This window comes from Daldinia loculata, assembly GCF_022478755.1.
Source record: "Daldinia loculata strain CBS 113971 unplaced genomic scaffold F4817scaffold_22, whole genome shotgun sequence".
Classification (NCBI taxonomy): Eukaryota; Fungi; Ascomycota; class Sordariomycetes; order Xylariales; family Hypoxylaceae; genus Daldinia; species Daldinia loculata.
The window spans coordinates 436,949-461,086 of record NW_026054876.1 but is presented as its reverse complement, the minus strand read 5'-3'; the positions used below and the strand labels follow the sequence as shown (position 1 = coordinate 461,086).

The 24,138-nt window shown below is 47.8% G+C and overlaps 9 protein-coding genes across 9 annotated transcripts; 4 read left to right on the top strand and 5 right to left on the bottom strand.

Annotated features, from left to right (window-relative positions):
• Positions 1-1,137: 1,137 nt before the first annotated feature.
• Positions 1,138-3,225, top strand: F4817DRAFT_315639 (uncharacterized protein; the record flags this gene model as incomplete). The annotated part of the gene is made up of 3 exons (XM_049300565.1): positions 1,138-1,556; positions 1,630-2,682; positions 2,772-3,225. The coding sequence occupies 3 exons, from the start codon at positions 1,138-1,140 to the stop codon at positions 3,223-3,225; spliced, it is 1,926 nt and encodes a 641-aa protein (XP_049159506.1).
• A 1,661-nt stretch (positions 3,226-4,886) lies between these two features.
• Positions 4,887-6,628, top strand: F4817DRAFT_99921 (dual specificity protein phosphatase 12). The gene is made up of 2 exons (XM_049308144.1): positions 4,887-5,122; positions 5,206-6,628. The coding sequence occupies exons 1-2, from the start codon at positions 5,076-5,078 to the stop codon at positions 6,278-6,280; spliced, it is 1,122 nt and encodes a 373-aa protein (XP_049159505.1). The 5' UTR covers positions 4,887-5,075; the 3' UTR covers positions 6,281-6,628.
• A 6,274-nt stretch (positions 6,629-12,902) lies between these two features.
• On the bottom strand, positions 12,903-14,180 carry F4817DRAFT_99803 (DUF1742-domain-containing protein). The gene is made up of 3 exons (XM_049308143.1): positions 13,816-14,180; positions 13,515-13,757; positions 12,903-13,466 (listed from the first exon to the last, which is right to left on the bottom strand). Exons 1-3 carry the CDS (start codon positions 13,924-13,926, stop codon positions 13,233-13,235), a joined length of 588 nt encoding a protein of 195 aa, XP_049159504.1. The 5' UTR covers positions 13,927-14,180; the 3' UTR covers positions 12,903-13,232.
• A 1-nt stretch (position 14,181) lies between these two features.
• Positions 14,182-16,051, top strand: F4817DRAFT_99795 (Rtt106-domain-containing protein). Its single transcript, XM_049308142.1, has 3 exons — positions 14,182-14,528; positions 14,589-14,912; positions 14,966-16,051. The coding sequence occupies exons 1-3, from the start codon at positions 14,444-14,446 to the stop codon at positions 15,895-15,897; spliced, it is 1,341 nt and encodes a 446-aa protein (XP_049159503.1). The 5' UTR covers positions 14,182-14,443; the 3' UTR covers positions 15,898-16,051.
• A 129-nt stretch (positions 16,052-16,180) lies between these two features.
• Positions 16,181-17,422, bottom strand: F4817DRAFT_365199 (Aldo/keto reductase; the record flags this gene model as incomplete). Its single annotated transcript, XM_049306840.1, has 3 exons — positions 16,181-16,854; positions 16,910-17,257; positions 17,313-17,422. The coding sequence occupies 3 exons, from the start codon at positions 17,420-17,422 to the stop codon at positions 16,263-16,265; spliced, it is 1,050 nt and encodes a 349-aa protein (XP_049159502.1). The 3' UTR covers positions 16,181-16,262.
• A 1,100-nt stretch (positions 17,423-18,522) lies between these two features.
• On the bottom strand, positions 18,523-18,943 carry F4817DRAFT_315634 (uncharacterized protein; the record flags this gene model as incomplete). The annotated part of the gene is made up of 2 exons (XM_049300564.1): positions 18,523-18,587; positions 18,709-18,943. 2 exons carry the CDS (start codon positions 18,941-18,943, stop codon positions 18,523-18,525), a joined length of 300 nt encoding a protein of 99 aa, XP_049159501.1.
• A 773-nt stretch (positions 18,944-19,716) lies between these two features.
• F4817DRAFT_336702 (uncharacterized protein) lies at positions 19,717-20,040 on the bottom strand (the record flags this gene model as incomplete). Its single annotated transcript, XM_049303209.1, has 1 exon — positions 19,717-20,040. A coding segment is annotated over one exon (217 nt), but the record flags the coding sequence as incomplete, so codon positions are not given.
• A 313-nt stretch (positions 20,041-20,353) lies between these two features.
• On the top strand, positions 20,354-22,201 carry F4817DRAFT_336700 (uncharacterized protein). Its single transcript, XM_049303208.1, has 3 exons — positions 20,354-20,973; positions 21,030-21,756; positions 21,807-22,201. Exons 1-3 carry the CDS (start codon positions 20,604-20,606, stop codon positions 22,156-22,158), a joined length of 1,449 nt encoding a protein of 482 aa, XP_049159499.1. The 5' UTR covers positions 20,354-20,603; the 3' UTR covers positions 22,159-22,201.
• Positions 22,202-22,428: 227 nt separating this feature from the next.
• Positions 22,429-24,064, bottom strand: F4817DRAFT_358554 (argininosuccinate lyase; the record flags this gene model as incomplete). The annotated part of the gene is made up of 7 exons (XM_049306044.1): positions 22,429-22,937; positions 22,975-23,259; positions 23,311-23,388; positions 23,449-23,557; positions 23,633-23,724; positions 23,774-23,852; positions 23,975-24,064. The coding sequence occupies 7 exons, from the start codon at positions 24,062-24,064 to the stop codon at positions 22,429-22,431; spliced, it is 1,242 nt and encodes a 413-aa protein (XP_049159498.1).
• Positions 24,065-24,138: the final 74 nt, after the last annotated feature.

Below are 24,138 nucleotides of genomic sequence, written 5' to 3'. Positions count from 1 at the left end.
CCTGTAAGGCGCTAGAGGGTAATCCCTGTTCTTGAAGGGCTGAAATACTGGGACCCACCCCACGGACTAGGTAAGTAGACTGGTAGGGCTTTTCCTATGTTGCGGGTTAGTCCTTCTCGAATCTAGTTTTAATATGCACCTAAGTCGCCCCTCTTCACTTTCTGGTAACCCTTTCATACATGTACGAAGTAGAGTGAGAGAGAGAGAGAGAGAGAGAGAGATAGAAAAAAAAGAAAGGTTGTGGATGGATTCTTGCGAGTGTTAGGCCGAAACTTTTCTACATCACTCACATCGTCGTCTCTCTATTCGGTCCCTATTCGCTCCTAGAAACACGTCTTCTTCTCGCCCACCCCTATGCGATTCTTATAGTCGCCCGAACTCTGCGTATCTGCGTATAGTCATCGTAGGGAGTACCAAAAGAGCAAGGGGCCAAATTTGAAATTTGGATCCATTGGTCAACATTGGTCAAGCAAAAGCTCCTTCGACAGAAAACGATTTACTAGCCCAGCTTTTACTATTATCCAGCTATATCCTCTCTTGTCATCCACCTCGGGTTGTAGCTGAGCTGAGCTGAGCTGAGCTTCATGACAAGAACAAAAATCTCGTCTCCCGATTTGAACCTCGGACTATTTTCTCTAGAGGCTCAACCCTTTGTATTAGCTTCGGTTTTCTTTTCCATTGAGCCCATCTCGGTGTATTACCATCGTGTTATTATATCTGCATGTTTACTACTATCATGACGCTTTACGTTTTCCTGCTATCTTAGAATACCCTCGCACGATCATCTGCTTCTGAAGTACGACTCTCCGACAACACATATTTCGCAACCTTCCACATAGACGACATCGGCACTGCCGACACGAATATTGCCACCACCATCCTTACGACATCCCGCCTCTTGATTCAAGACTGCGCCATTGTCGGTTCCCATACACCGTCTTTGCCAGCTCCACAAGCCCATCAGATGTTCTAACCCATTCTCGGACTGCTATTCGTTCGACTCGGCAAAATAATATTCAGATTCCACATACCCTTCAGCTACTCACCGTTACTACTAAGCTGTGGCAACTCTGTCATTGGCCTACGTCGAACAAAGTCAGCTTCGTTTGTTCGAGTCTTCGGAAGGGGGAACACAATATGGACATCCCAAGATGCGCACCAAGGGAGCCGGGAGGCTCGCCGCCGGCCATATACATCGAGGGATCGAGCCACTTCGACCACTATGGAGGCTCGGGCCGGTCTCATATGCAATCGAGATTCCAATCCTCTCTAGCCTCTTCTACCCCTATGCCGATATCTAACAGCCGCCGTCTTGCTGAAGACGATGCACCGCCGCCACTACCTCCCCCGAAATACCTGCCTGGGCTTGGACAGCCGGCTCCTACTCGACACGACCGTATCCCATCGATTGATTCCAATGCAAGCTGGGATAGTACTAGACAAGAATTGGACCAGGATCGGCCTCCGTATGGTAGGGCTGATAACGATCGTGGGATAGGACGGCCTCATAGAGACGAAGGCTATCATAGTCTCAACTCCACCATCTCGTCGTTAGGGTAGGGATAGTCTGTTAAATCTACGGCGATATGCCAGTCGGAACGAAGTGCTAACTGCTAGGCTTTCCTTCAGATCCCAGGACTCTCTCCCCAAGAAACTCTTCATGTCTCATGACCAGTACCAATTTAACAGGCCGAATAGCAACGACTATGACAGCTCGTTAATTAAGAAGCTGGACTCGAGACGAACATTTGACAACAGGACTCCGCCTCGACGGTCTGCTCTCAGTGCTTCCGTATCGAACTTGACTGCACACGAGCAACGTCTGCACACTCAACTAACACCTCTTTCTCTTCCTATTCGGCCGAGCAATAAGTTGGTCATCGATTCGCCCGGCCGTTATACGGATACTCCCCCGCAGTCTGCACTCTCCCCACGTGGGCCTTCGTTCTACGGGGCTTCGAGTAGTGAATACCGTTCGCCTATAGAACCTATGGATCTAGATCGATCGCCTTTTGCGCGAACGAGAAGGAATAATAGTGGTTCATTACCTGATGATGCAACAATATCCACACACAGCAGCTACGACAATGCAGACGACAATGACTTTACGATGGAGGATAGGTCGCAAACTGAGGACTACATGTTGCGGTCAGAGCACCAGGCTATTGGGCAGAAGAGACGGGCGTCTTCACCGCCTGGGGATGATATCCCGATGCAAGGCATGTCCGGATTATGCGACCCATTACGACGTCGTGAGGGCGCATCCAGAGCATCACCAACACCACGCCTCGCCGGCATCCCTCCCGGTTCTATTCCTTCCGTTCCATCCACCACGCGAAGTGGATCTTTTGCTTCAAATGCCTCACTTACCACCAACCTGTCAAGTATCAATTCTTTCACTGGGAGATCACCCGGCGGCTTATCTAGTGGAGGACTTTCACCCGTTGACGTCATCTCAAACTCGCCTTATAGCATTCCGAATTCTCTCGGTCACTCGCCACGCGCTTCGCTTGCACGTGTCCCCCACCAGCGTAACCTTAGTAGTGAAACCAGACGTCTCGCCTCGCCCCGTAAAGTGAGTGAAGTATCTAAAACCGGCATCTCAAAGATACCTGGTGGTTTTTTCATGTGCGAATGCTGTCCCAAAAAGCCAAAAAAATTTGAGACGGCAGAAGAACTAAGGTAAGTGGTCATTCAACCCTATTCAGGGGTTGATTATACGCTATTTCTTACTTTTACGGATAACTAACCTTTTCGTTTATTTTTTCTAGCGCCCACGAGGCCGAAAAGCAATACGAGTGTTCGTTTTGCGGTAATCGGTTCAAGAACAAGAATGAAGCAGAGCGCCATCAAAATAGCCTGCATGTAAGGCGACATAGTTGGTCGTGCTCTGCGTTACTTCTTTCGCGCTACGACCGCGCGTTTCACGAGAGTACCAACCGACCTGGTGAAGCAGATACATGTGGTTACTGCGGAGAAGAATTTGAGCGCCACGGTGGTGTTGGGCGTCCACGACAGCCAACAGAGCAGGATTGGGATGAACGACTGAAACATCTTCAAGAGGTGCATAAATTCCGCGAATGCAACTCGAGCAAGAAATTCTACCGTGCAGATCATTTTCGACAGCATCTAAAGCACAGCCATGCGGGGACCAGTGGTAAATGGACTAATATGTTAGAAAATGCATGCATGCTCGATGAAGAGCCACCACAACCGTCAAGATGAGCGAATTGAACCGACCATCAGCGACGGGGTTGGGTAGCAATACTGCGCGGGGTTTTCGAGGGGGAAAAAAAAGAATCTACAAGCTGTGGATGCGAATTACTCGGGTTTCGTTGGTTGGGGGGTCAATGTGTCCATCGACGCACAGCAACCGGCCTACAATTGGGCGGTGGGATGAAAGGGATCAATCGAAGCAAGAGTAATCAATCAATCAATCAATCGTGTGCGGTGCGCCTCGGAGTCTCACCTCATCTAGGAGCAGGCTGGTTTGCTTTGCCGATCTCCCGCCCGTTGGATGCACGCTCGCGGAGATAAATTAAATGGTCGGTTGCGGCACGATTATCAAGTCGATGCCTTATACAACAGGCCTAAACCGGAAAGTAAATTCTTGGCTCCAGCAACAAATATTCCATATTCTAGCCGGGGCGACTAGGCGCCACTAAGGCACATTGGGATATAGTAGGGTGGGATTCCACGTTGTCAATGGTTAATTTACGAGACGAGACGTATATGCTCGTTGACGGCACCGTTCCATTCCAACGGGTATTTGTGGCTCAATAGAGCTTGTGGAGGTGCGGCTCGTCAACGTTGATTTGAACCCATCAACAGTTGAGTATTTATAGGTAGCGATAAAATTCGGACAGAAATGAATTGACGACTCATTGGGCAACCAAAACATAGACCCATCTATTATTTGCATTATATAACATATACCTAAGTACATCTGGGCGTTCGAGAGGACGAAGGGATACCCATGTCTTTTGAGTGCGAACTTGTAAGCTGAATGTGCATGTAAGTGCTGACACCCTTTAGAGTATTACCTATAGTGACTCGAGTTCTTTACTCATCTCGGACATTCGTCCTTTGAGCCATGGAAAGGATGCGTCATTATGTTTAAACGCCAAGCTCGCTTGGTTAAGACATTTCGGCTTTTCTATATTATTTTGGGGTAGGGTATTTTGAAGAAGGGGTTTTGAGGAAGGCGGGGGAAGGGAATTAATGTTCTGCGTATAAGACGTTCCATCGCGGGATTCGCTACAACCCTTGCGGGCATGGGATACCGCGGATATTATAGCAAAGAATAACAAAACTTATATTAGTTCCATTTATTCAATAGTAGCGTGAAGTCTACATATACTTGAACCAAATAGAGATAGAAAATAGCACCTGGTTATGGCTATGAGATTTAAAAGACTAAAGTATTTAAAGACATAATGCGAAGTAAAGGAAATTTAATGACCAAGTAATTTTAGTTTTCGATTAAAGAAGTAGCTGCATAGTAATCGTAAAAACAAATTTTCTTTCTGTTCACCATTGCGGGAGGTAGTATTTGACTAATATCTAGGTATGTAGGTCTTCAAAGTCCCATGTCAATTGGATGGGAATTTGGAATCCCGAGTTGCATTATTAATAGCTTACAACCTAGCAGCTAGCAGACTAGCGTCAAAAACGGGCAATCAGCATAGTCACATGATTCAGCCCTACCGGAAGGAATGAAAAGTCTAAACTAAGGTTAACATTTGCACAGCCGCTGACGCCACAAGGATATACATACCTACGTTGTACATGTATAGGTACATATCCCACTCGAGGGGCTCAAGCTTAATTTCAATGTATTCTGCTGTATGGACCCGTTTTTTGCCCGCGCAGCTGCCCGCGGCACAAATACGGCATTCCGCAGAAATCCGTGTAAGAGTTTGCCGCCCCTTTACATAGATACCTTCATATTTTAAGGAAAGATTTCTTACCTTTTTTCTAATATAGACTAGGGTCAGCTATCGCTTTTGACAACTGATTCCTCATCCATTATTCTAGGCACCCGCGGAGAAAATTGAGACCTAAAGAAAAGCATCATGTCATTTTCCAGGGTACCCGGACCCGATAACCTTCACGTCGGAGGGTAAGTTTATACCCTTACTCTTCCCCACACTACATATACGGTCACAGGTATTTACCGAAATATGAGCTGACATAAGCATCCAGGGTTTGGGCTCTGAATATCGAAGGGCACCGTGACAAGCTTTACGAACAGAATGTCACTCATGTGCTCTCTGTCATTAAGTTCTCATTTGACAAATGGGGCGAAGAAGGAAAGCGGTTTAAGCACATGAGCATCGATATTGATGATGACGAAGACTCGGATCTATTAGTTCATCTCTCATCTACTGTACGCTTTATCCGTAATGGACTCTATCCGCCAGTCAACGGCGCCGATGCAGATGCAGATGCAGATGCATCTGTAGAAACCAAAGATGACGGAAATCTCCCGGGCGGGGTATTCGTACACTGTGCGATGGGTGTATCGCGTTCCGTAAGCTGTGTTATCGCCTATCTCCTCTACCAATACCCTCACCGCTTTGGGGGCAAGCAATTTACTCCTTCAGTCGCTTCGGCAGCCGAGCGGCGGCAAACATCCAAGGAGGCCGTAGAGAGAGCTTTGGAGTGGGTTCGTCAGTCTCGTGAGCGTGCCGGACCCAATCCTGGGTTTATGCGCCAGCTCGAGCTCTGGTGGGAGATGGGATGCCCAGCTGATGATGACAGCGCTGTGGAGCGGCACCCCATATATCAGAAGTGGCTGTACGAAAGAATGCTGAAGGAATCTAGGGATGTACGTCAAGCTCCAGAGGCTGAACGCATCCGGTTCGAGGATGAGGTGGATTCGGGAAATGATGGTATCGAAACCGGCGTAGACAAGAAAGTCGGCAAGGAGATCCGTTGCAAGAAGTGTAGACGCATTCTTGCGACGCCAAAGTTTATCGTACCCCACGCCCCTACTGAGCGGCCAGAACCTTCAAATTGTGCTCACGTTTTCGTCGAGACGCTCTCCTGGATGCGGCCAGCGCTAGAAGACGGTGTGCTGGAGGGGCGTCTGTCTTGCCCAAATGTTAAGTGTGGCGCCACAGTTGGTCGTTTCGCCTGGCAAGGCCTGAAATGCAGCTGTAGCGAATGGGTAGTCCCGGCCTTCTCGCTTAACCGGAGCCGCGTTGACGAGGTGGCTCCCCGGGGCACAGATGCGCCTGCAATCCGGCAACCACCTGGTCGAAACGGGAACCTATAACATGGGTTACTTTAGCAAGAGAGCCTCATTAATGCTTGTCATCCTTGCTTGCTTTCATAAGACTCCTTACCTATATATCCACCAAGTAAGCGGTCTATCGTATTGGTCGAGACAACGATGGTGTTGGTTTTCTACAAGCGTCGTCTACCTACCTACGTAGTAGCTACCAGAAATTGTTGCTCTAAGCACGAGCCAACATATGCTGACCACACACCCCCTTAATCGGCATCTCACCTAACCCGCCGCTAACGACCCAAGGATCAAGTCTGAGCAACGGGGGCTGAACGTATTGTTTGACACCTCGTTTCCTCCATACACGCCTCTATTCATCAACTGCACTTCGCGAAATGTACCCCCAATCAGATATCACATGTATTATAGGGCGCGTCGTTCAGCAGGTTGCTTTCCTTTGCGGCATAGTGTCAGATGCACGCCACTAACCCTACCGAATGTAATCCGTACGCTTCAGGCATAGGGCTTACCCCTTTCTCGAAAGACCTGGGGTCATAACCTTGCTTACCGTCCGAACTCAAGGGCCCTCCCGTTTCCCCATTCTAGGTAGCCTGCGATCTCGTTAAAATCCCCCTAAAAAAACCGTTGCTAGCAACTACCCCCTGATGGTCCTCTACTCCGTAGGCCTGCGCCGTTTCGCAGTCAATTTGCGAAGCTAGCATTCCCAACTCCATCCCACCACCTCTTGTAAGCTAATCAGGTCAGGATTAGTCCCACACCCCTACAGAGCTCTATTTGGCCATGTGCAACCTCCCCGAGATGAGATTACCTAGACTGAGACTGTCAGCTTGTTCGCGACAGAACTGTCGGTGTAGAAAGGCGGGATGCTTCAGTTACCGCTGTGCCTCGCGCCAGCCCCTTACAGTAACAACACCGCATCACAAATCTCTCTTGTGACGCGGGGGCGTTCATCCCACGCAGTCATCGGTTCTTCCTGCTTTGCATACAACGATGAGGGCTTCCAAAGATAAATCATATGTAGATCGAGGCGGAGAACTCTGCTGACGTCAAAACAAGCTGCGGCGTAACGAATCGGTATATCAAAACCACATGTCTTATTTACATTGCATTGAAATGACGTCTATTAAGTCAAACGCCGGTGATATCTTTCCTATTGATAATCTGTACTGTTCACCAGCTCTCTTCAATGCTTCTTAACTTAACTCCTATCTATCTACAAATCCCACAATCATGAAGCTCCCCACGAAACTGATGGTAGCAGCTGATAACAAAGAGGTCAGCTCTGCTGACGGAGCCTACTTTGTTACGTTATCGAATCAAGTCAATCAAAGGAAACTTTTATTGCAGAGGAATACTTATTAGGGACATTATAATTCCTAGCCGAATCAAAGTCTTCATAATCACATCCCTTCCTAACGCCGGTCTCTATCGTTTTAAAAGCCGACGACTGTTGTTGTTTTATCGCCATCGTAATCTCCTTTTCCCTTTATTCCCTCACTTCTACGCTACGGTACTCCTTTCGATAGATGGAAGAAGAAGAGGAAGCCCGTGCGCAGCACAATTTAATAATGGGAACGTTAAGAAATCGCAAATGTTCCGGAGAAAGGAAAAACAGAGAGAAGAGATACTGAATACCCCTGCTACTAGATCTACAGATACGTATATACTATGCCATGGGCCTTGCTCCTCCATTCATGCAGGAACGGCGAGGAGTGACAGGTCAGTATTACGAACAAGGAAGCGGCGTGCGCCTCCGTTACCATGAGCTCCCCTGGTCCGACCGGCCTGGCGGGTGGTCGAAAAATAACAATTTATCATAATGATGATGACGACGATGATGATACTACTGTTTGCGTACGTGCGGTAGGAGATAACAAAACCAATGATAATCAAACACTCTGATCGCTTCGGACTTAAGCAAGGGAAAGATTTATAGGCTTTAGCTAGCAAAAGGCGGCCAATGCCCGCGTCTTACGACGCCCGCACCCCCCCGAAATGAAGATTCTCACGGCTCGGACGCAAAACGCATATTACCTAGTCCAGTCCCCTTGTAAGGCGGGTCGCGCTTCGCGGCATACGTATGTATAGACGAGGATCTATGTAAGGGTTTAGCGCGTAAGGTGCAATGACGCGCAGGCTGTATGTGCATGTCGAAGTATTATACCGTAAGGGGTAAGCGGTATACAGCCGTCGTATGTTCTCTTAAGACGGTGGTTCGTCGCTATACTACCTACTCAATTTCCACATGCGAAAAGGCGCCGACCCCCATCGTCGTCGCCTCGTCGGTCGTCATCCAATGACTACGAAAAATACAGCCTAACTAGGCTAGGTTCTACGTGCCAAGCCATCCATAGCGAAGCCTCTTCAACATAGGTACCTAGCATTACTACGTACATAAAGTCACATAACGATTGGGTAGTTATGGGGTGTGGAGTTTGGCTTTCAGGTCGCAGGGCGGGCCTGTCTTCCTCGTGACTATGTTGCAGTGTGGGATTCCCTCTTGGGGGGGAAACAAGGGTGGCACAGTCGCTACGGTTAGGGCTGTTTCGATGTCAACGATCCGGGGAGATTAGCCCGCGCGGCCGGAAGTAGACCGGTAAGACTCCCGGGCGCTGCAGTCAGCAACGCGTATCGATATCCGTAAAGTGGCACAACAGAAGCCACGGACTAGGAGATACGATACGGGTCGTCGTGCGGAATCAGCCGCGCGCGCGCGCGCGCACTAATACCCGGGGTTCGAGTGGACGAGGGGGCGTGACGAGAGATGGTTGTTGGAAATAGTAGGAAGGATTTGATTACCTATGCAGGCGTCGTAAGGGGGAGCGGTCAAACCGGGAAAACGCATTCAGGAGAACCGTTTAAGGATCTGTGTTCCCGTGGTGAACCCCCAGAATTAGATTGTCGAATAGTCGGGCATCAAAGTTGATGCTTCAGGACGATCCATCGGCAATGAGAAGCATGTAGGGTTGGGGGTCAGATGCATCAGGTATCACGCTCTTTTGCTCGAGAGACCCCTCTTATTCATATCACCGTCGGTAAGTACATGTAATATTAGTTTCACCCCGGGTTACCGACCTTGAGTGATTCACGATACTTGGAGGTTATAGCAAGGAGGTTAGTTTAGGGATCGAGCCCCCGTTTTTCAGTGGTTACAAGGGACTAATGGGATGGTTACTAGCCAGCAGGACTCTCAATATGTAAAGTCGTCCTTCATTCCCATCAAACTGCTTGTCGCAAGCGGTCTTGCGGCGTATCTGGAGAAACGTAACTAGCAAGAAGATATTAGGTCCGAAAGGCCACCGAGAAGAATTCGACCGAGCCGACCGGGTTGATGTGATGGTAGCCTCGTCGTCTCGGCTGTACTTTCTTGGCCAAGGGACCCTCGGTGTGACAAATGACAGTCAAGTAACCTTGAGCACACGATTCCATTGGCTCGGCTAGCATTCTTAGGATCTTGAAAGATCTGACTTTTGGGGGCGCACCTGTAGGTTAAGTCCGAATTTTAAAGCACTATGACGAAACCGTCTTAAGGATGTAAGCTGCGTTATGTATGTAACATAGCATGTTCTGTATGTCCTCCCTTTATGTATGTAGGTCGGTGGACATGCCGACAGATGGGCTGCGAGATCATGTTACAGTACCAATTATTATTGCAAATATTATGGGGACGAGTCCTGATGTCTTAAAGGGAATACTCGGTCGTCCCGAGTTTTGGCAGGTTACTTCCTCTGGCATGTTGCTTTCATATGTACGGGCAGACTGTGGAGTGATTCCTATTCGTGTAGTACGGCGTAAGGATTCAGAATTCAAAAATGACAATGCTTAAAAGATCAGATTACCTACATAAACCCTCTCGAACTTTTACGGGTTAACTATACATAGCTTAAGTTGTGCTACCTTACCCACCTTATCGCCGCTACGCCGTTGGCAAGTCGATCCTAAGCTCGGCGTTAAGGTGCGACTATTCCTATTTTAGGGCTACGGATCGGTAGATATAGTCTCAAAACGGGAGCGAGCCGTAAAAGACATGCAGTAAGATCCGCCAGATGGTATGTGATTAACATCCGAGACTCGAGAGTACAAAATATTTATGGAGAGCCATGCATGTACAAATCAAAATGTTTGATCTGAAACTATAACCGACGGGTGGCTTGCTATCCAGCCATCCCATTAGGTCATAGGGCTAGGCGCCAGCCCTATGCAGCCCAGATTCGGCTCGGCGCGGCGGTAGAACCAACCATTGTCATAAAAGGGTACGAGGATACGAGAGACCCGAGATAACACTAACCTAATGGTTAATAACTTTTTATAAAAAGAAATACGATAAATATCCCATGTAGTAAACTTGCATACAGCTCAGCCCTGTGAGTTCTACTCTGATGCCTAAAATAACCGGCTTTATTTATCTACAGGAACGACGGAAGAAGCCGAATACTCGGATTCGGTTCTCGTGTAACATGAAGTACGGATCCGAAAAGCGGAGCAAAGCCCGGGACTTGACGCCCGTTCAAGTAATATCTCGGAATGCCCGCACTGTAGTAACCTATCGATCAAGGATAGGTACGTTTGTGAATTGTGTACTTTTTCTAATCATACCACTGGGAGTGGCGCTAGAACATACCCGTAAGCCATCTAAAAACTGACTAGGTTTTATAAAGCGCCGGTTAACAAGGGTAGATCTCGATTTTACGACGTATGTTCTACGTCCAAAGCTTGGTGTGACGATCCTATAAACCGGCATCGGTAACTATTAAAGGAAACCATCATTTAACGGAGGTAGCTGAATTAGAGTCGTATATGTATGTAGGAGCTTAATAACTTCCTAGACGTAATATCATCGTCATCCACGGCCAGTCAGCTTTATCGTTGTGCAAATCTGAGCAATATGTTTAACTTGCCTTGTTTTCTGTCAAGCTATTCTGCACGATTCTCGTGTTGAGATTAAACCGCGTAAGTACATTGGATAGCTCGTAATCAGCAGCCATAGCCAACTGCAGCTCGAGGTATACAGCTTATACCTACTTGGTAGATCCTTGTTCGATGGGGTGTTAATAACGATAGCGTGGACGAATTATTTGAACGGATTATATGAAGGATCGGAGGGGGCGTATACTACCTTAATCTAGAATGTCAGCGCTAACATGCATCTAGGTACATGTTAGACGGCCCCGCGTAAGTGGGCAATAGGATAAGCCCGGTTAACTAGCCGAACCGAAGACATTCGCACAGACGAGCATTCTCTCGAGGTTAAAGAAATAACCGAAATGCCCAAGAAGAGTAATATAGTCCGTGCAATGAGCCTGGGGTACAGGCTTATACACCGATCTGCGGCATCCGGAAATGGACTTTTGACGTATCTGTCAGTCTGAGTGATGTTATGCAGGGGACTGATCTTTAGTAAGAAACCTTACGTGCGGGAGGCTGCTTATGTCAGAGTCACTGCTGTAATCATGGTAAATACTCACCCCCTAATTACCTACCTAGAGTACCTGACGGTTCAATCTGATAGGAGGTCTAGAGGTAACTGACAAGACGGCTATGACAAAGCAAAGAATGAAACCTATAAGCTGCTTGTCACCCAAGGCTCTCTCTCCGGTTACACAAAGACAGCCCGTGGCCGATCGCCGTAATAGATCCGGGCGCCCACGACGTGGTATCTGAAGATTGATAACGGTTGAGCAATATCGAAGTACCCCACCACCAATTCGTACTACCCATCATAAGGCTGACGCAGAATTGTGCTCTTGTATCATTTGCTTAGGAAGAGTCCGAGTATGGCCGAAGTACATCAGTTTGCGAGCCTGGGACCTTGCTGCATATTAAATGTTACCTCTCCTGCAACTCCAGAGCTTCTTGAAGCATCGCGGGTATGTCTAGTCCAGTTGTAGAAACACAGTGAAACCCCCCTTCTCGTCACACGCAGACACACGCAGACGCACGCAGACTATGCGTTGAAGCTGTTCTGGAAGGAGTACTACAGTTCCCCGGATGCAAGTACAGCTAATGTATCCCTCGTGACCTTGCTGGAAAAGTAACCGGTTGCATGAATAATGCATCGGCTCACCAAAACACGGGAGATGCCCAATATATCAACCCACATTCGGGCATTAGGTATCACGGCGTTTCCACTGCCTCGTCGCTTAGATGGTATCATCAGACCTGGTGCCGTGCGTTGTCGATGCAATGTAAGCGCTAATCTTCTTGCAGGACCTACAGAGAGCAACGAGGTTACTGGCTTCAGTGGGAGATTTCCAATGATTCATGCAGCTTGCACAATGTTCTGCCAACAGTGTAAGGTACGGGAGGGTAAGAACTCTTAAGAACTAAGCCTGCGGAACACTTATATTGGATTTTAAATTCGAGTGAAATAATCGGATAGTATTAGACGTCATGTTCAGGCCAAATCTGTTGTCAGAGAGAGGTAGTGTCAGCCTTATAAGGCAGACAACCCAACGAGTTGTCAGCTTTCCAATAATTTTACCCCGTGCTGCGGTGAGCAAGCTATCCGGGCGAGCTAAACGTAACTAGGCAAATATGGCATAGCTAATCGACTGGTGTGTCCCTAGGGGTGAAGAATGGGGTGTTTATAGAAAGTAGCATGCTTTGCCGCAGTAGTTTGTTGGCCCAAGATACGACACTCCAGCTTACCACACCGATTGAGCGAATACTCAACTAATATGAACTTTGAGTACTGGGAACCTTGAGGGTACTTCGGTCGAATGTTGTATCTAGCTCCGTAGCGACTAGGACATAAATTCAATAAACATTGTTAATAGTTAATAATAACGAGCATGGAGAGTTAGCCATTTTAAGAGCTGCTGCTCCTTTGCGTAGCTCATAAAGCTCCCATTGGCTGATATGCCTATGGGCACAGCAAGGGCAAGGACTGGAACCGTTGTTGAGATCCAATAAGCCCAGCTAGTTTCAGTATACTAACCTACTTGCCGAGTTGAAGCCATCTTTGTAGGTGAAGGTCACCTCATAACGGGTCTTTAGGAACGGAAGGGAAGTAGTTGGGATTGCTTAGGCGTTCTCGGTTCCTTTTGGCCATTTCAGCTGCGCGTTTTCTGTCCAGCCGTTGTTGGTAGAAGGTCCTGCATGTCATCAGTATCGACAACCAGTAGCTGAACAGAGGGATAACTAAAGACTTTTGCAATGAAAACACCCGGGGTTCTTCTTCTACTTTTGGTGGAGTCTTTTCATCCGGTTTGTCCTATATCCGTGAGCCAATATGGTTTTAAGGCGCAAATAGGAAACCGACCTTGACTTGAGGGCTTGGCTCATCTTTCTTAGTCTCTTTAGTTTCCTTGTCTTCATTTTCCTTCTTGGACTTTTCCGACTCCTTCTCCTTTTTCTTGCGTTGCTTCTCTTCGTACTCTTTCTTCACCCGTTCAATTTCATCTTCCATCTCCTTTTTCTTCTTGGCTGCAATGGCATCGTGGTCAATGATAGGGGTGCAGAATCCCCTATCTTTCAAATGACCAGGACAGACATAAAAGAAGTCCTAGTAGCAGGATATCAGGGAAAGGTGTTCATAGCGTTATGATAGAACCGCAACCTACCTTATTGTCTGGGGTTATGAGCACGCTGGTACTAGGCTTGAAGCATACCTCGCATGCTTTGGCTGAGGTTTCAGCTACCTTTCTATGATTCCAAGTATTTGGGAAAGACATGATTATCTTTGCCTTAAGGGGGAATAGGTTATACAGAAGAAGTATGTAATAGGTAATGTGCAAGGCAATGTGCAAGCTTGATGATATGACAAAGGAAGCTGCATGTGAATGCGCGGCGAGATGTTGGAGAGATAACCATATTATGTGGGGTCGGAGAGGTACATGTAATTAGGTACCTAGGTACATATCTACTCTCATATTGGACGTCCGTTACAAGTTGCGATAAGTTACGATAAGGTTGGTGCCTGAGCTGTTAACTTTACCTTAGGTATTACCTACAGCCTTGTGAAAGTAAGGGAATCTTTTAGGGGGGCCCCTGTACGTCATATCATATGCTTAGCAGTAACAAACTTTAGCGTAAAACAATTCGCCGACTCCAAAAAAAACAACATTAGGTATTAAGAACGTCGACTTTCTTATTAGAGTAAACAAGAGCCTTGCAACCTCTTGCGACTTATTTCATCTTTCTTAGTATTGCGCATAGGGGTAATCACCCCGACCAGTCTTTTTTGACATCATGGCCAATGGATTGGATATCCAGAAGCTGGACTCCGTATTCAAGTCGCGACCAGACATTTTACAAGACATCCACAAGGCTGCCGGTATTTCTTAATCTTTTCGCGTCAGATATTGTCCCTATTTTCTCTAACTAAGCTATATAGATTCTCCATCGCGAGTCCAACTATTCAACCAGATTGCAAATTTCATATATGAACAAACAGGTGACCATACAGCTGGCTCATCCCTAAAGCGGCGCCGCGTCGATATCGAGCCCTCCCACAATGGAAATCTACCGCACACCGCAGAGACGAGCACAATCGAAGACATATCAAGCGAGAATATCCTATTGGAAATAAAAGATATATCCGTCTCTATCCCGCAGCGTAAGAAGTTCGAATTATGCCTCACGCCCAAACACCTATATGCCCGAATCCCTGGTGCAACCGCGCCTGCGCCTGGAATAGCATATGCATGGAAAGATATCGGTATGTACTATATATTTTACAACCATCTAATATTAGTACTAATTATTATATAGAGTATGCTTTCTACCTTCCCGTGCCCGAGAAATCTCAGATTCAGCACAACTACATCTTATTCCCACGAAACGCTTTCTCCCTTTCTAAATCAGGCGCACCGACCGAAGATCCGTTACTCTTTACTGTCTCAGCTGGTGCACCAAAACCAGGTTCGATTGGTGGACCTAATGCTGGTGCAGCTTCTGCCGTCTCTGACTCTTATACCACCCTCTTCAACTGGGCCCTGAATAAGTGTCTTCAGGCTGCCGGAAACAATGTGCAAATAGTTGCAGCAGATCCTGCAAAATTTCATAGTAAAGTTCGACAACCACATCGACCAAAGGAAGCAGCGGTTCATGTCAAGGCATTCAGGGGCTCAAAGGATGGTTACCTATTCTTCCTGGAAACTGGGATCTTATGGGGCTTTAAGAAGCCGCTGTTGTTCATACCATTGGACAAAATTGCAGCCATCAGCTACACAAGCGTATTGCAGCGCACATTTAATATGGTAGTTGAGGTGTTCACAGGCGAAAATGGTAACGACGAGACAACCGAGGAGATAGAGTTCTCGATGTTAGACCAGGAGGACTATGGAGGTATCAATCAAGACTATGTCATGCGACACAGGCTTCAGGATCGAAGCATGGCCGATCAACGGAAGGCCAAGAGGGAACTAGCAGAAAATGCCAAGGGAAAGAAAGAAGCTGAAGGTGAAGAGGAAGATGCCAATGGACAGGCTGGGGAAGATGGCATGACAGAACTAGAAAGGGCGCAGATGGAAGCCGAACAGCAACTGCAGGATGAAGAAGATGAAGACGAAGAAGATTATGACCCAGGGTCTGAGGGTGAGAGCGAGGGCTCGGGAACGAGTTCCGAAGAGGATGACGACGACGAAGACGCTGCGGAAGACGATGAGATGGAGGAAGATGGAGATTTAGGAGAGGAGGAATAATGGCTTGATACATAATGGTAATGACGAGAAACCTCGGTCTGTTATTTCAGCAAGGTTTCGGGATAGATGAGCCTAGCAATGCGACGGCTTCAGCCCTGAAGTATCACGTTTTAGTAGCTACTACGTGGATTAACTGTCGGCAGATCCGTTAAGGCTTTTATCTATCGGTCCAGTCTACTTGGATCGTTCCTGACGGCCTCTGCTAAAACTTTCACTAAGTCAATAGTATCTTGTAGGCCAATCCTCGTTACCCGATTATGACACGAAAGACTGGCTAATTATAATAAAGCAAGAGTTGTATGCTCAATTTGGCTGTCCTGGCTACCTAAACTATGAGACGACGATCTGGGTCCTAGTCACCAAAATCATTTTAGGGGTGCAGTGTCCTGTAGATGCTGCGGTGGGATATTTACAAGTGTTAAGTTTCGTTCCCCTGCAACTTGCAAGTTTCCGATGAGGTCCCTAATCTGCTGGCTCTCCTCGGCGGTGAGCTTGACATCTAATGCGCCAAGGTTCTGCTCGAGATACTTGCTATTCCTGGTCCCCGGAATAGGGAAGAAATCGTCTCCTTGAGCCATAATCCATGCCAGCACCAACTGGCTTAGTGTGCGACCCTTCTTCTCTGCGAAAGCTTCGAACTTCTTGACCAACTCTAGGTTCTTCGGGAAGTTCTCCGGGCTGAATCTTGGATACCCCCTGCGGTAATCATTTGGATCGAAATCGTCCCGAGACTTGTAGCGCCCGGTCAAGAAACCGCGACCAAGGGGCGAGTAAGCGACGATGGCAACCCCTAACTCTCGGCAAGTAGCAAGCAAGTTGGTACCCTCCTCGCTTTCAATATCGAGCGACCATGGGTTGTATTCAATCTCCACAGCCGAGATTGGGTGCACAGCATGAGCACGTCGGAGCGTACTGGAGGAACACTCGGACAAGCCGAGATATTTAATTTTGCCTTCCCTGTTTCATGACATTAGTAGCCCTACTTAGCAGTTGGACAGCCTTGGGTGCTTACTTCTTGAGCTTTGCCATAGCTTCTACGGACTTCTCAACCGGGGTTACATCGTCGAAGCGATGGCAATAAAACAGGTCTATACTGTCGACTCCCAGACGTTTCAAAGAACCTTCGCAGCTTTTAATGCAGTTTTCGGGTGAACTGTCGACGGACAAGACTGGGTTGGCGTCACCGCCATACTCGAGTGCCCATTTAGTAGCCAAGAAGATGTCGCCTTGACGTTCTGGGTGCAGTTTAAACCACTTGCCCACGAGATCCTCGTTATCGCCGTAAGCAAATGCGCTATCCCAAAATACCTCCCCGAGCTCCCAGGCTCTGTCGAGAATCTTGAATCGCTCTTCATCGGAACTTTGCATATGGTCAGTCTATAAGTTGGTATTATCCTTGGATTACTTCAACACACGCTATTTCGCCTGCTCCGACGCTGAGGCCCATCAAGCCGAACCCAAGCTTGGGAACATGCGGACCATTCTTGCATAGTTGGCTAGTCGGAAGCGTTCGAGGAGGAGACATGGCGTGAGTAGGGTCTGGGCTGAGAGATTACTTTCAAATTAGGTATGTCCAAAACCAAAGATGAAAGTTCTTCCTGCTGGAGATATGGTCTTTGCTATCCATCAAGGGCGCAAAACTCGAGGAGGAAAGCAAGTATTTATATCTAGTATCTAATATCTAATCGTCGAAATAATAAAAATAGCTCCAGCGTCTATACCATGGCACCTTAGAGACAGTCATTTTGACGGCATGTATTAGTGACATCGTATCAAGATGCGACGACTTGAGCCGGCGATAAAGCACTAGAGCCGCAACGTCCTAGGTTCCGTCCGCAATGGCCCGCAATAACCCGCCGCCATACTCGGGAAATGTTCTCTAACCAGAGTACCTATTCATGATATTTGCAGCTCTTCAATGATGTAAGCTTATGGCTCTTCTCGTATGATGGTTGTTACTTAATTCCGGGTCCGCGGACGCCATGACCGAAAACAGCAAGTCGATTGGTGTTAACAGCGCGGTGCATAAACTCCGTAAAGGGGTTTATTTTATTCTCTTATCTCACTATTCGTCCACAGTTCTGAAATGAGTTAAATAGCACTATCATAAAAAGCTACATTTATGATCTAGCTGTTGATGTAGAAAATAAAGACTAAATATTTGGGAGTTCATACTCCCTGCACTAGGGAAGTCCATGCCTGAGCTTCTTAGATAATTATCTAAATTCTATATGCTATGCCTCGGTATAAATGCGCCGCTCATGCCATAACCATTCTATGTCTACCTAGGTATTCAAAGGGGTGTATATCCGATCCCGCGGTAAATATATAACACGCTCGCTTTAATGGAGCAAATCTCCATAGATTTCCATAGATGATATTCTCAAGTATGGTCCGGCATGGCCTTCCGGCCTCCATATCGACAGGCGTCTAGGTAGGTACTGAGAAAGACTTTCCCCAGAGTAAACATGTGTCATCACAATGCTCTACCTGAAGCCTCCTGACCAAGCCTAACTGATGTATACCAGCTGAAACAGGTATTGGCTTCGAATCCCATATATGGTGAGGTGGGTCGAAGCTAACATCACGTACGGTATTGTATGGGTAGCCCGCAGCATCTAGCCTTTAGGCCTCTGACCCGTTGTACAACGTATAGATGTGTAGATGAAGGCAGATAGACTGTATCCCCACTATGTTAATCAGTTGATGGGATTCTCGCGCTCATTGACGAATAGTCGGCGCGGCGATTTTTAGTTTTGGAGTATTCGAACGATCGATAGCTTTTTTATGAGTATTCTTTCCGTTGCCAACTTCTTGGTACTAAGGGAAGTTCTGGTTGCGACTGATCTTGGTATCCCTCCTCAAGTGTTGGAGAAAGCCACTCTTCCCTCCTGCGGACTTTAGTGAACATTCGCGGTCCACATTGTGCGAGAAGGCAGATAATCGTCAAAAGTACAACACTTGAAACGGCTGCGACTGCGATGGCGATGATAAAGTCCTTCAGGAAGTTGCCGTTAACGGTCATCGAACCCACTTCGTCGGACATCTTGCTGTATATTCGGGATAACCGAGTTCCTATAGGCGAGGGCGAAGAAGAGTTAGGACTACTAAGGAGCGATGCTGAGACGAAAAGGATACGAATGAAGTTGGATGATAAATAAATAAGATAAATATGACTGGATCTAAGTGTTATGTAGGTAAGATGCCAGCAAGGCCACTTTAACTAGGCAGTGATGTGGATGCCTCTTGGACCTTGTTTGAGGCTCTTTGTATAATGAAAACGGGTATAAAGCGAGCGGCGTAGGGTTTCTTCAAAGAATTCAATTTCGAACAAAGGTCAGATTGATTATTCCAAGTAGTTAGCCGACTATGGGTGATAGTCTACCTATGTATAAGTTAAATTCTGTTCTAACGACGCCAGCCTTGCAGCCCCCGAAGCGCATGTCTCGTATATAACTACATTGGCAAAGTCCTACATGTATCCGAGACAGCCGAGTTGACAGCGGGTATGTCCCTAGAGCAGGAATGGTAGGATGGTAGCAGTGTCGTCTATATAGCGCTAGGCGAAACGCGCGTTTGCTACGTTTGGATATTTATGATTGGCTCTTATTGGTTCTGCTGTGAGACACAATCCAATCTTCAATTGGTACACAGCGTAGGGCTATGCACTGCGGAGGATCAGCTGGTCCTATAAATAGACGCCTAGGAAGCGCTGAGGAAGACAAATACCAACGAATTGTTACTAGGATTATTTAAGTAATAATCAGTTAGTTAGATATATTATAATTTTATAGAATCTTTTAAAATGTGTAGATACTAATTTGTTTAATATAATAATGGGAAGAATTTGTTTTGTACTTAAACTTAGACTTAGACTTACACCGAAGATGGAAACCTTATGAGTTAAGATAAGTAGCCTAATGAAGCTAAGAGACATGCGGATTTAGGACTGACACTTGTTTGGCCAGTGGTCTTTTTCCAACTGCCTTACTGGGTGAACAAAGTGACGCAGGTGGTTTCACAGCATTCTTCGTCGCCAACCAACAATACCCCAGACTTAAGTTATATGAAACAAATGTTACTAAAGGAGTTGGCCTGACCAATTGCCAAACTGAGTGCTTCCAAAAACCAAGCAAGGCCATATTGGACAAGGAGGAATATTAATATAACAAGACCAGCTCGCCAATAGCCAATATTTGCTGCCTGGCATCGTTGTGGCGCTGGGCTTAGATTAGACAACTGATCGGGTAGTTTGAGTCCTGCATGTGGCGCGCCTCACTTGCTTACTTGCATACCTCTTGAGGTAAGGAGGGACCATTTCGAAAGAAGTTCCCTCTTAGGGCGATATAAGTTAATTAGATCATTTTTTGAAAGCTAGCAGAACAATTAGCAACGTTCAAATCTAAATATAGCTTTTATATTAAGATTGGGCTTCGATGGCGTAATAGCTGCAGAAGGAAAAAGGTGCTGCATTGACGACTGGTTAAGAGATAACGCCCTGTGACGTCATGAGCGAAACAAGTATCAAATAGTGGACAAGGGACCTTTTGCGACGTCAAACATTCTATGGAGCATTTAGTCCGCCAGCTTTCTAGAGCTGCGCAAGGTACAAGGTAATGTAAACTTATTGGTACAAAGTAATTATGACCTAAGTAAAAAAAAAACAATAATAATTGATTAGAGAAGATCGTGATAAATAGAGCGCGATGAGCTATGCATTTAGAGCGTGTTCGCAGTTGACAGCCTCGAGCATACGGCAGTTCACTGGCCGTCGTTTTGGCAATACTTATACTTCAATTTATACTTCAACTATAATACCGCCAAGGAAGGCAAATCCAGTGGTACCTTCGTCGTATCGATGTTTTGCAACTACAACATACACGAGAAACCAGAAGCTTGGCGACGAGACGGTAAAGGAAACCAACCAGAGAGACCAAACGGCGCACGAGAAAGAAGTAAAAGCCGGAATTGAAGATGCCACAAAGCAGCAGATCAAACGTCCCTGGCAGAGGGAGGGCGCCGACGAGCCTCCCGTCAGCGAGTCGAGGCGGACCATGAATAAGACCATGACCAAGGGTATTACACATGTTCCATTGGCCTTCGAACGATCCAATGGACTGACAATCGACTAGGCAAACTACTAACCACTCCAACCCGACTCCTAAAACTAATTCTACCTCTCCCCGTCGATGCGACTCACGACGAGCGTGGCAACAAAGGGGAATTCCGATCTCTCGCTCAAAACGAAGACATCCAACCCCTAGCCCTGCTCGTCCACCCTCAACAGCCCCTATCCTACCTCGAGCGCCTAATCCAGGCCGAACTCCCACCAATCCGCGACAGCGACGGCCGCGAGAAGATGCCCAGCGTGCATTTCCTGGCGGAAGGTTCCGAAAGAGACGAGACCGGGCGGAAAATCGGGATAGGGCAGGAGAAATCTAATATCGCGTCGTACTCTGGACTCGGCCGCGAGGGCGCTGACACTCCTGCCGAACACAAGGACTGGGTGCGCTGGAGTAGTTCTACCGAGATCGGCGACTTCATCCGCGACGCCGCGCGCGGCCGCGAATTCGCCATTGAGATCTCCGGCCACGATGCCGAGATGCGCGTCGGCGTGCCCAGCTTCAACGATCGCACGCATTACATGCGTGTCCGGCTGCGGCGCATGTCCCACAAGATCGAAGAGCTATCTAAGATAAAGCACGAGTGCGACATGCTTGCCCATCGCGGCGTCCATCGAATCGCAAAAGCCGGATTTGTCGTTCTATCAGGGTGGTGGGGCGCCGTCTACTTCCTGACCTTCCACACTGACCTTGGCTGGGACCTGATGGAACCTGTAACATATCTCGCCGGTTTGAGGCACGTCATCCTACTCCTCCACTTAGGACTAGTTACTAATCCTTGAATAGTACCATGATGGGCGGTTATCTGTGGTTCCTGTTCATCAGCCGGGACCTGAGCTACCAGGCCGCGCTCAAGATTACCGTTTCGCGGAGGCAGAACATCCTATATCAGGAACGCGGGTTTGACCCGCAGAAGTGGGAGGTTTTATTACACGACGTGAATGCGCTGAGACGGGAGATTAGGACCGTGGCGGAGGAGTATGATGTCGATTGGGACGAGATGACGGATCTCGGCGGGGCGGACGTCAAGGAGGTACTTGAGAACGAGGAGAGGAAGGGCGAAGGCGATCGCAAGCGGGAGGATAAGGATGACAAGGAGAATGCGAGACATAAGTCGGATAAAAGTGACGAGTCATGATACCCGCCGAATACACATAGAATATACCTGTAGAACATAGCGTAGTTTATTCTAATCGAAATCAAGTTTGAAAATCTCGTGCTATGTAATCTAATGCGCGCAGAAGGCAAAAATTTGGATGAGAAGGCTAATTTTTGTCTATACCTATTTCGTTTTCCTGTTCTGGTCATCCGCCGTAAGAATTACCCCTGAGAAAAACACACAGTTTTGACCTTTGTCCTCCTAGGTTCACCAAATAGAAACCGCTCGACCGGTAGCAATTTCATAGGATTAAGCATTAAGAATTTGTCTCAAGACCTTGATCTGCTCTAGAACGCATTCCTTGCTAGTACCGCCCTTGGCAGATCGCATCTCGACGCTGCGCTCGTAGTCAAAAGACTCGGCGATATCCTTCTCGAAACGGGCGTCGACCGATTTGAGCTGGTCGTATGTGAGCTCGTTCATGGGAGTATCGGTTTGCTCGGATAGGGCGACTACGCGGCCCGAGATGTGGTGTGTCTCGCAGAATGGTACGCCCTTGCGGACGAGGTAGTCGGCAATGTCGGTAGCGAGCATAAAGGGGTCGAGAGCGGCTTGCATCTTCTCGGGCTTGATGGCGAGTGTGGCCAGCACGCCCGTCGCGATCTGCATGCTGTCGCTAACCGTCTTGACCGTGTCCAGCATGGCCTCCCAGCTCTCCTGTAGGTCCTTGTTGTACGTGCTAGGCAGACCCTTAAGGGTCATCATGAACCCAGCCATCTGGCCGAACACACGGCCACTCTTACCCCGCAGTCTCCAAGCTGTCCGGGTTCTTCTTCTGCGGCATAAGCGAGCTACCGGTCGAGTACGCATCGGCTAGCCGCACGAAACCAAATTCGGCGGTTGAGTAAATAATCAAGTCCTCAGCCCATCGCGACACGTGCTGCATGAGCATCGACGCCCACTGCAGGGTCTCTGCTACGAAGTCTCTATCCGCTACTCCGCCCATCGAGTTCCACAGCAGCCCCTCGAAGCCCAGCTCCGCGGCCATCATATCACGGTCGATGTTGAACGGGTTGCCGGCAAGGACGCCGCATCCTAGGGCGCTCTTGTTGACGCGCTTGACGACCTCACGCAGTCTCTCTAGGTCGCTGGCGAAGGCCAAACTGTACGACATCACTCAATGGCTCCAACGGATGGGCTGGGCACGTTGCAGGTGTGTGTAGCCGGGCATGACGTGATCAACCTCACTTTCGGCGCGGTCGGCAGCGACTTAGAGGAAAGTCACGATGTGCCCCTCGATCTTGCGCAGCTCATCCCGCAGCCACATACGCATGTCGCATGCGACCTGCTCGTTGCGGCTACGCCCAGTGTGGAGCTTACCGGCCACGTCTTTGCCGATAATCTCGCCTAGGCGGCGCTCGTTGGCAGTGTGTATGTCCTTTTCATAAGCAATTAGTTGCTTTCCCTTCTCTAGGCTAGATTTGAGGTTCTAAGTAGGAGCGCAAGCACACACCTCATCTACGCCAGGTACAATGACAAACGAGTCATTATCCCACTCTTTCATAACAGCCTGGAGGCCCTTCTCAATCTTGTTGAACTCATCTTCTGTTATGATGCCACCCTTCTTGTTAGCCCGGGCAAAGGCGATTGCTACCCAAGATGTCTTGCTTGTAGAGCTTCTTATCAAAGTGGATACTCTCGTTGTAAGCCACCATGAAGGGGGTCAAGGCCGCCTGGGACAAGAATTAGCATACCAAGTAGGAAATACCAAGTTGGAAGTGAGTGTCTCTCCTTGCCACAACATTTGCGGAGGAGCTTGCAAGAATTTTGTTGGCACACGTGGAGGATGTTGCACGATAATAAACAACGAATACAAGGTATTACACGTACCGGTGAAGCGACCTCCCCATAGAATGTTCTCACCGGGTTTGGTATTGGACGCCATAATTGCTGCTGCTCGCTCAGAGAAGAAGTTAAATCCGATGGTATTAATCAAATCGTGTTCGTATATAAAACGGT

Excerpts from the sequence above, each read along its gene's own strand:
- F4817DRAFT_99803 (XM_049308143.1), bottom strand. The coding sequence starts at position 13,926 with ATGTCTTTCCCAAATACTTGGAATCATAGAAAGGTAGCTGAAACCTCA. Across the intron at positions 13,758-13,815 it reads TCATAACCCCAGACAATAAG|GACTTCTTTTATGTCTGTCC; the intron begins GTAGGTTGCGGT and ends TCCTGCTACTAG. Across the intron at positions 13,467-13,514 it reads AGCCAAGCCCTCAAGTCAAG|GACAAACCGGATGAAAAGAC; the intron begins GTCGGTTTCCTA and ends TCACGGATATAG.
- F4817DRAFT_99921 (XM_049308144.1), top strand. The coding sequence starts at position 5,076 with ATGTCATTTTCCAGGGTACCCGGACCCGATAACCTTCACGTCGGAGG. Across the intron at positions 5,123-5,205 it reads GATAACCTTCACGTCGGAGG|GGTTTGGGCTCTGAATATCG; the intron begins GTAAGTTTATAC and ends ATAAGCATCCAG.
- F4817DRAFT_99795 (XM_049308142.1), top strand. The coding sequence starts at position 14,444 with ATGGCCAATGGATTGGATATCCAGAAGCTGGACTCCGTATTCAAGTCG. Across the intron at positions 14,529-14,588 it reads AGACATCCACAAGGCTGCCG|ATTCTCCATCGCGAGTCCAA; the intron begins GTATTTCTTAAT and ends TAAGCTATATAG. Across the intron at positions 14,913-14,965 it reads ATATGCATGGAAAGATATCG|AGTATGCTTTCTACCTTCCC; the intron begins GTATGTACTATA and ends ATTATTATATAG.
- F4817DRAFT_336700 (XM_049303208.1), top strand. The coding sequence starts at position 20,604 with ATGAGCTATGCATTTAGAGCGTGTTCGCAGTTGACAGCCTCGAGCATA. Across the intron at positions 20,974-21,029 it reads GAATAAGACCATGACCAAGG|GCAAACTACTAACCACTCCA; the intron begins GTATTACACATG and ends ACAATCGACTAG. Across the intron at positions 21,757-21,806 it reads ACATATCTCGCCGGTTTGAG|TACCATGATGGGCGGTTATC; the intron begins GCACGTCATCCT and ends ATCCTTGAATAG.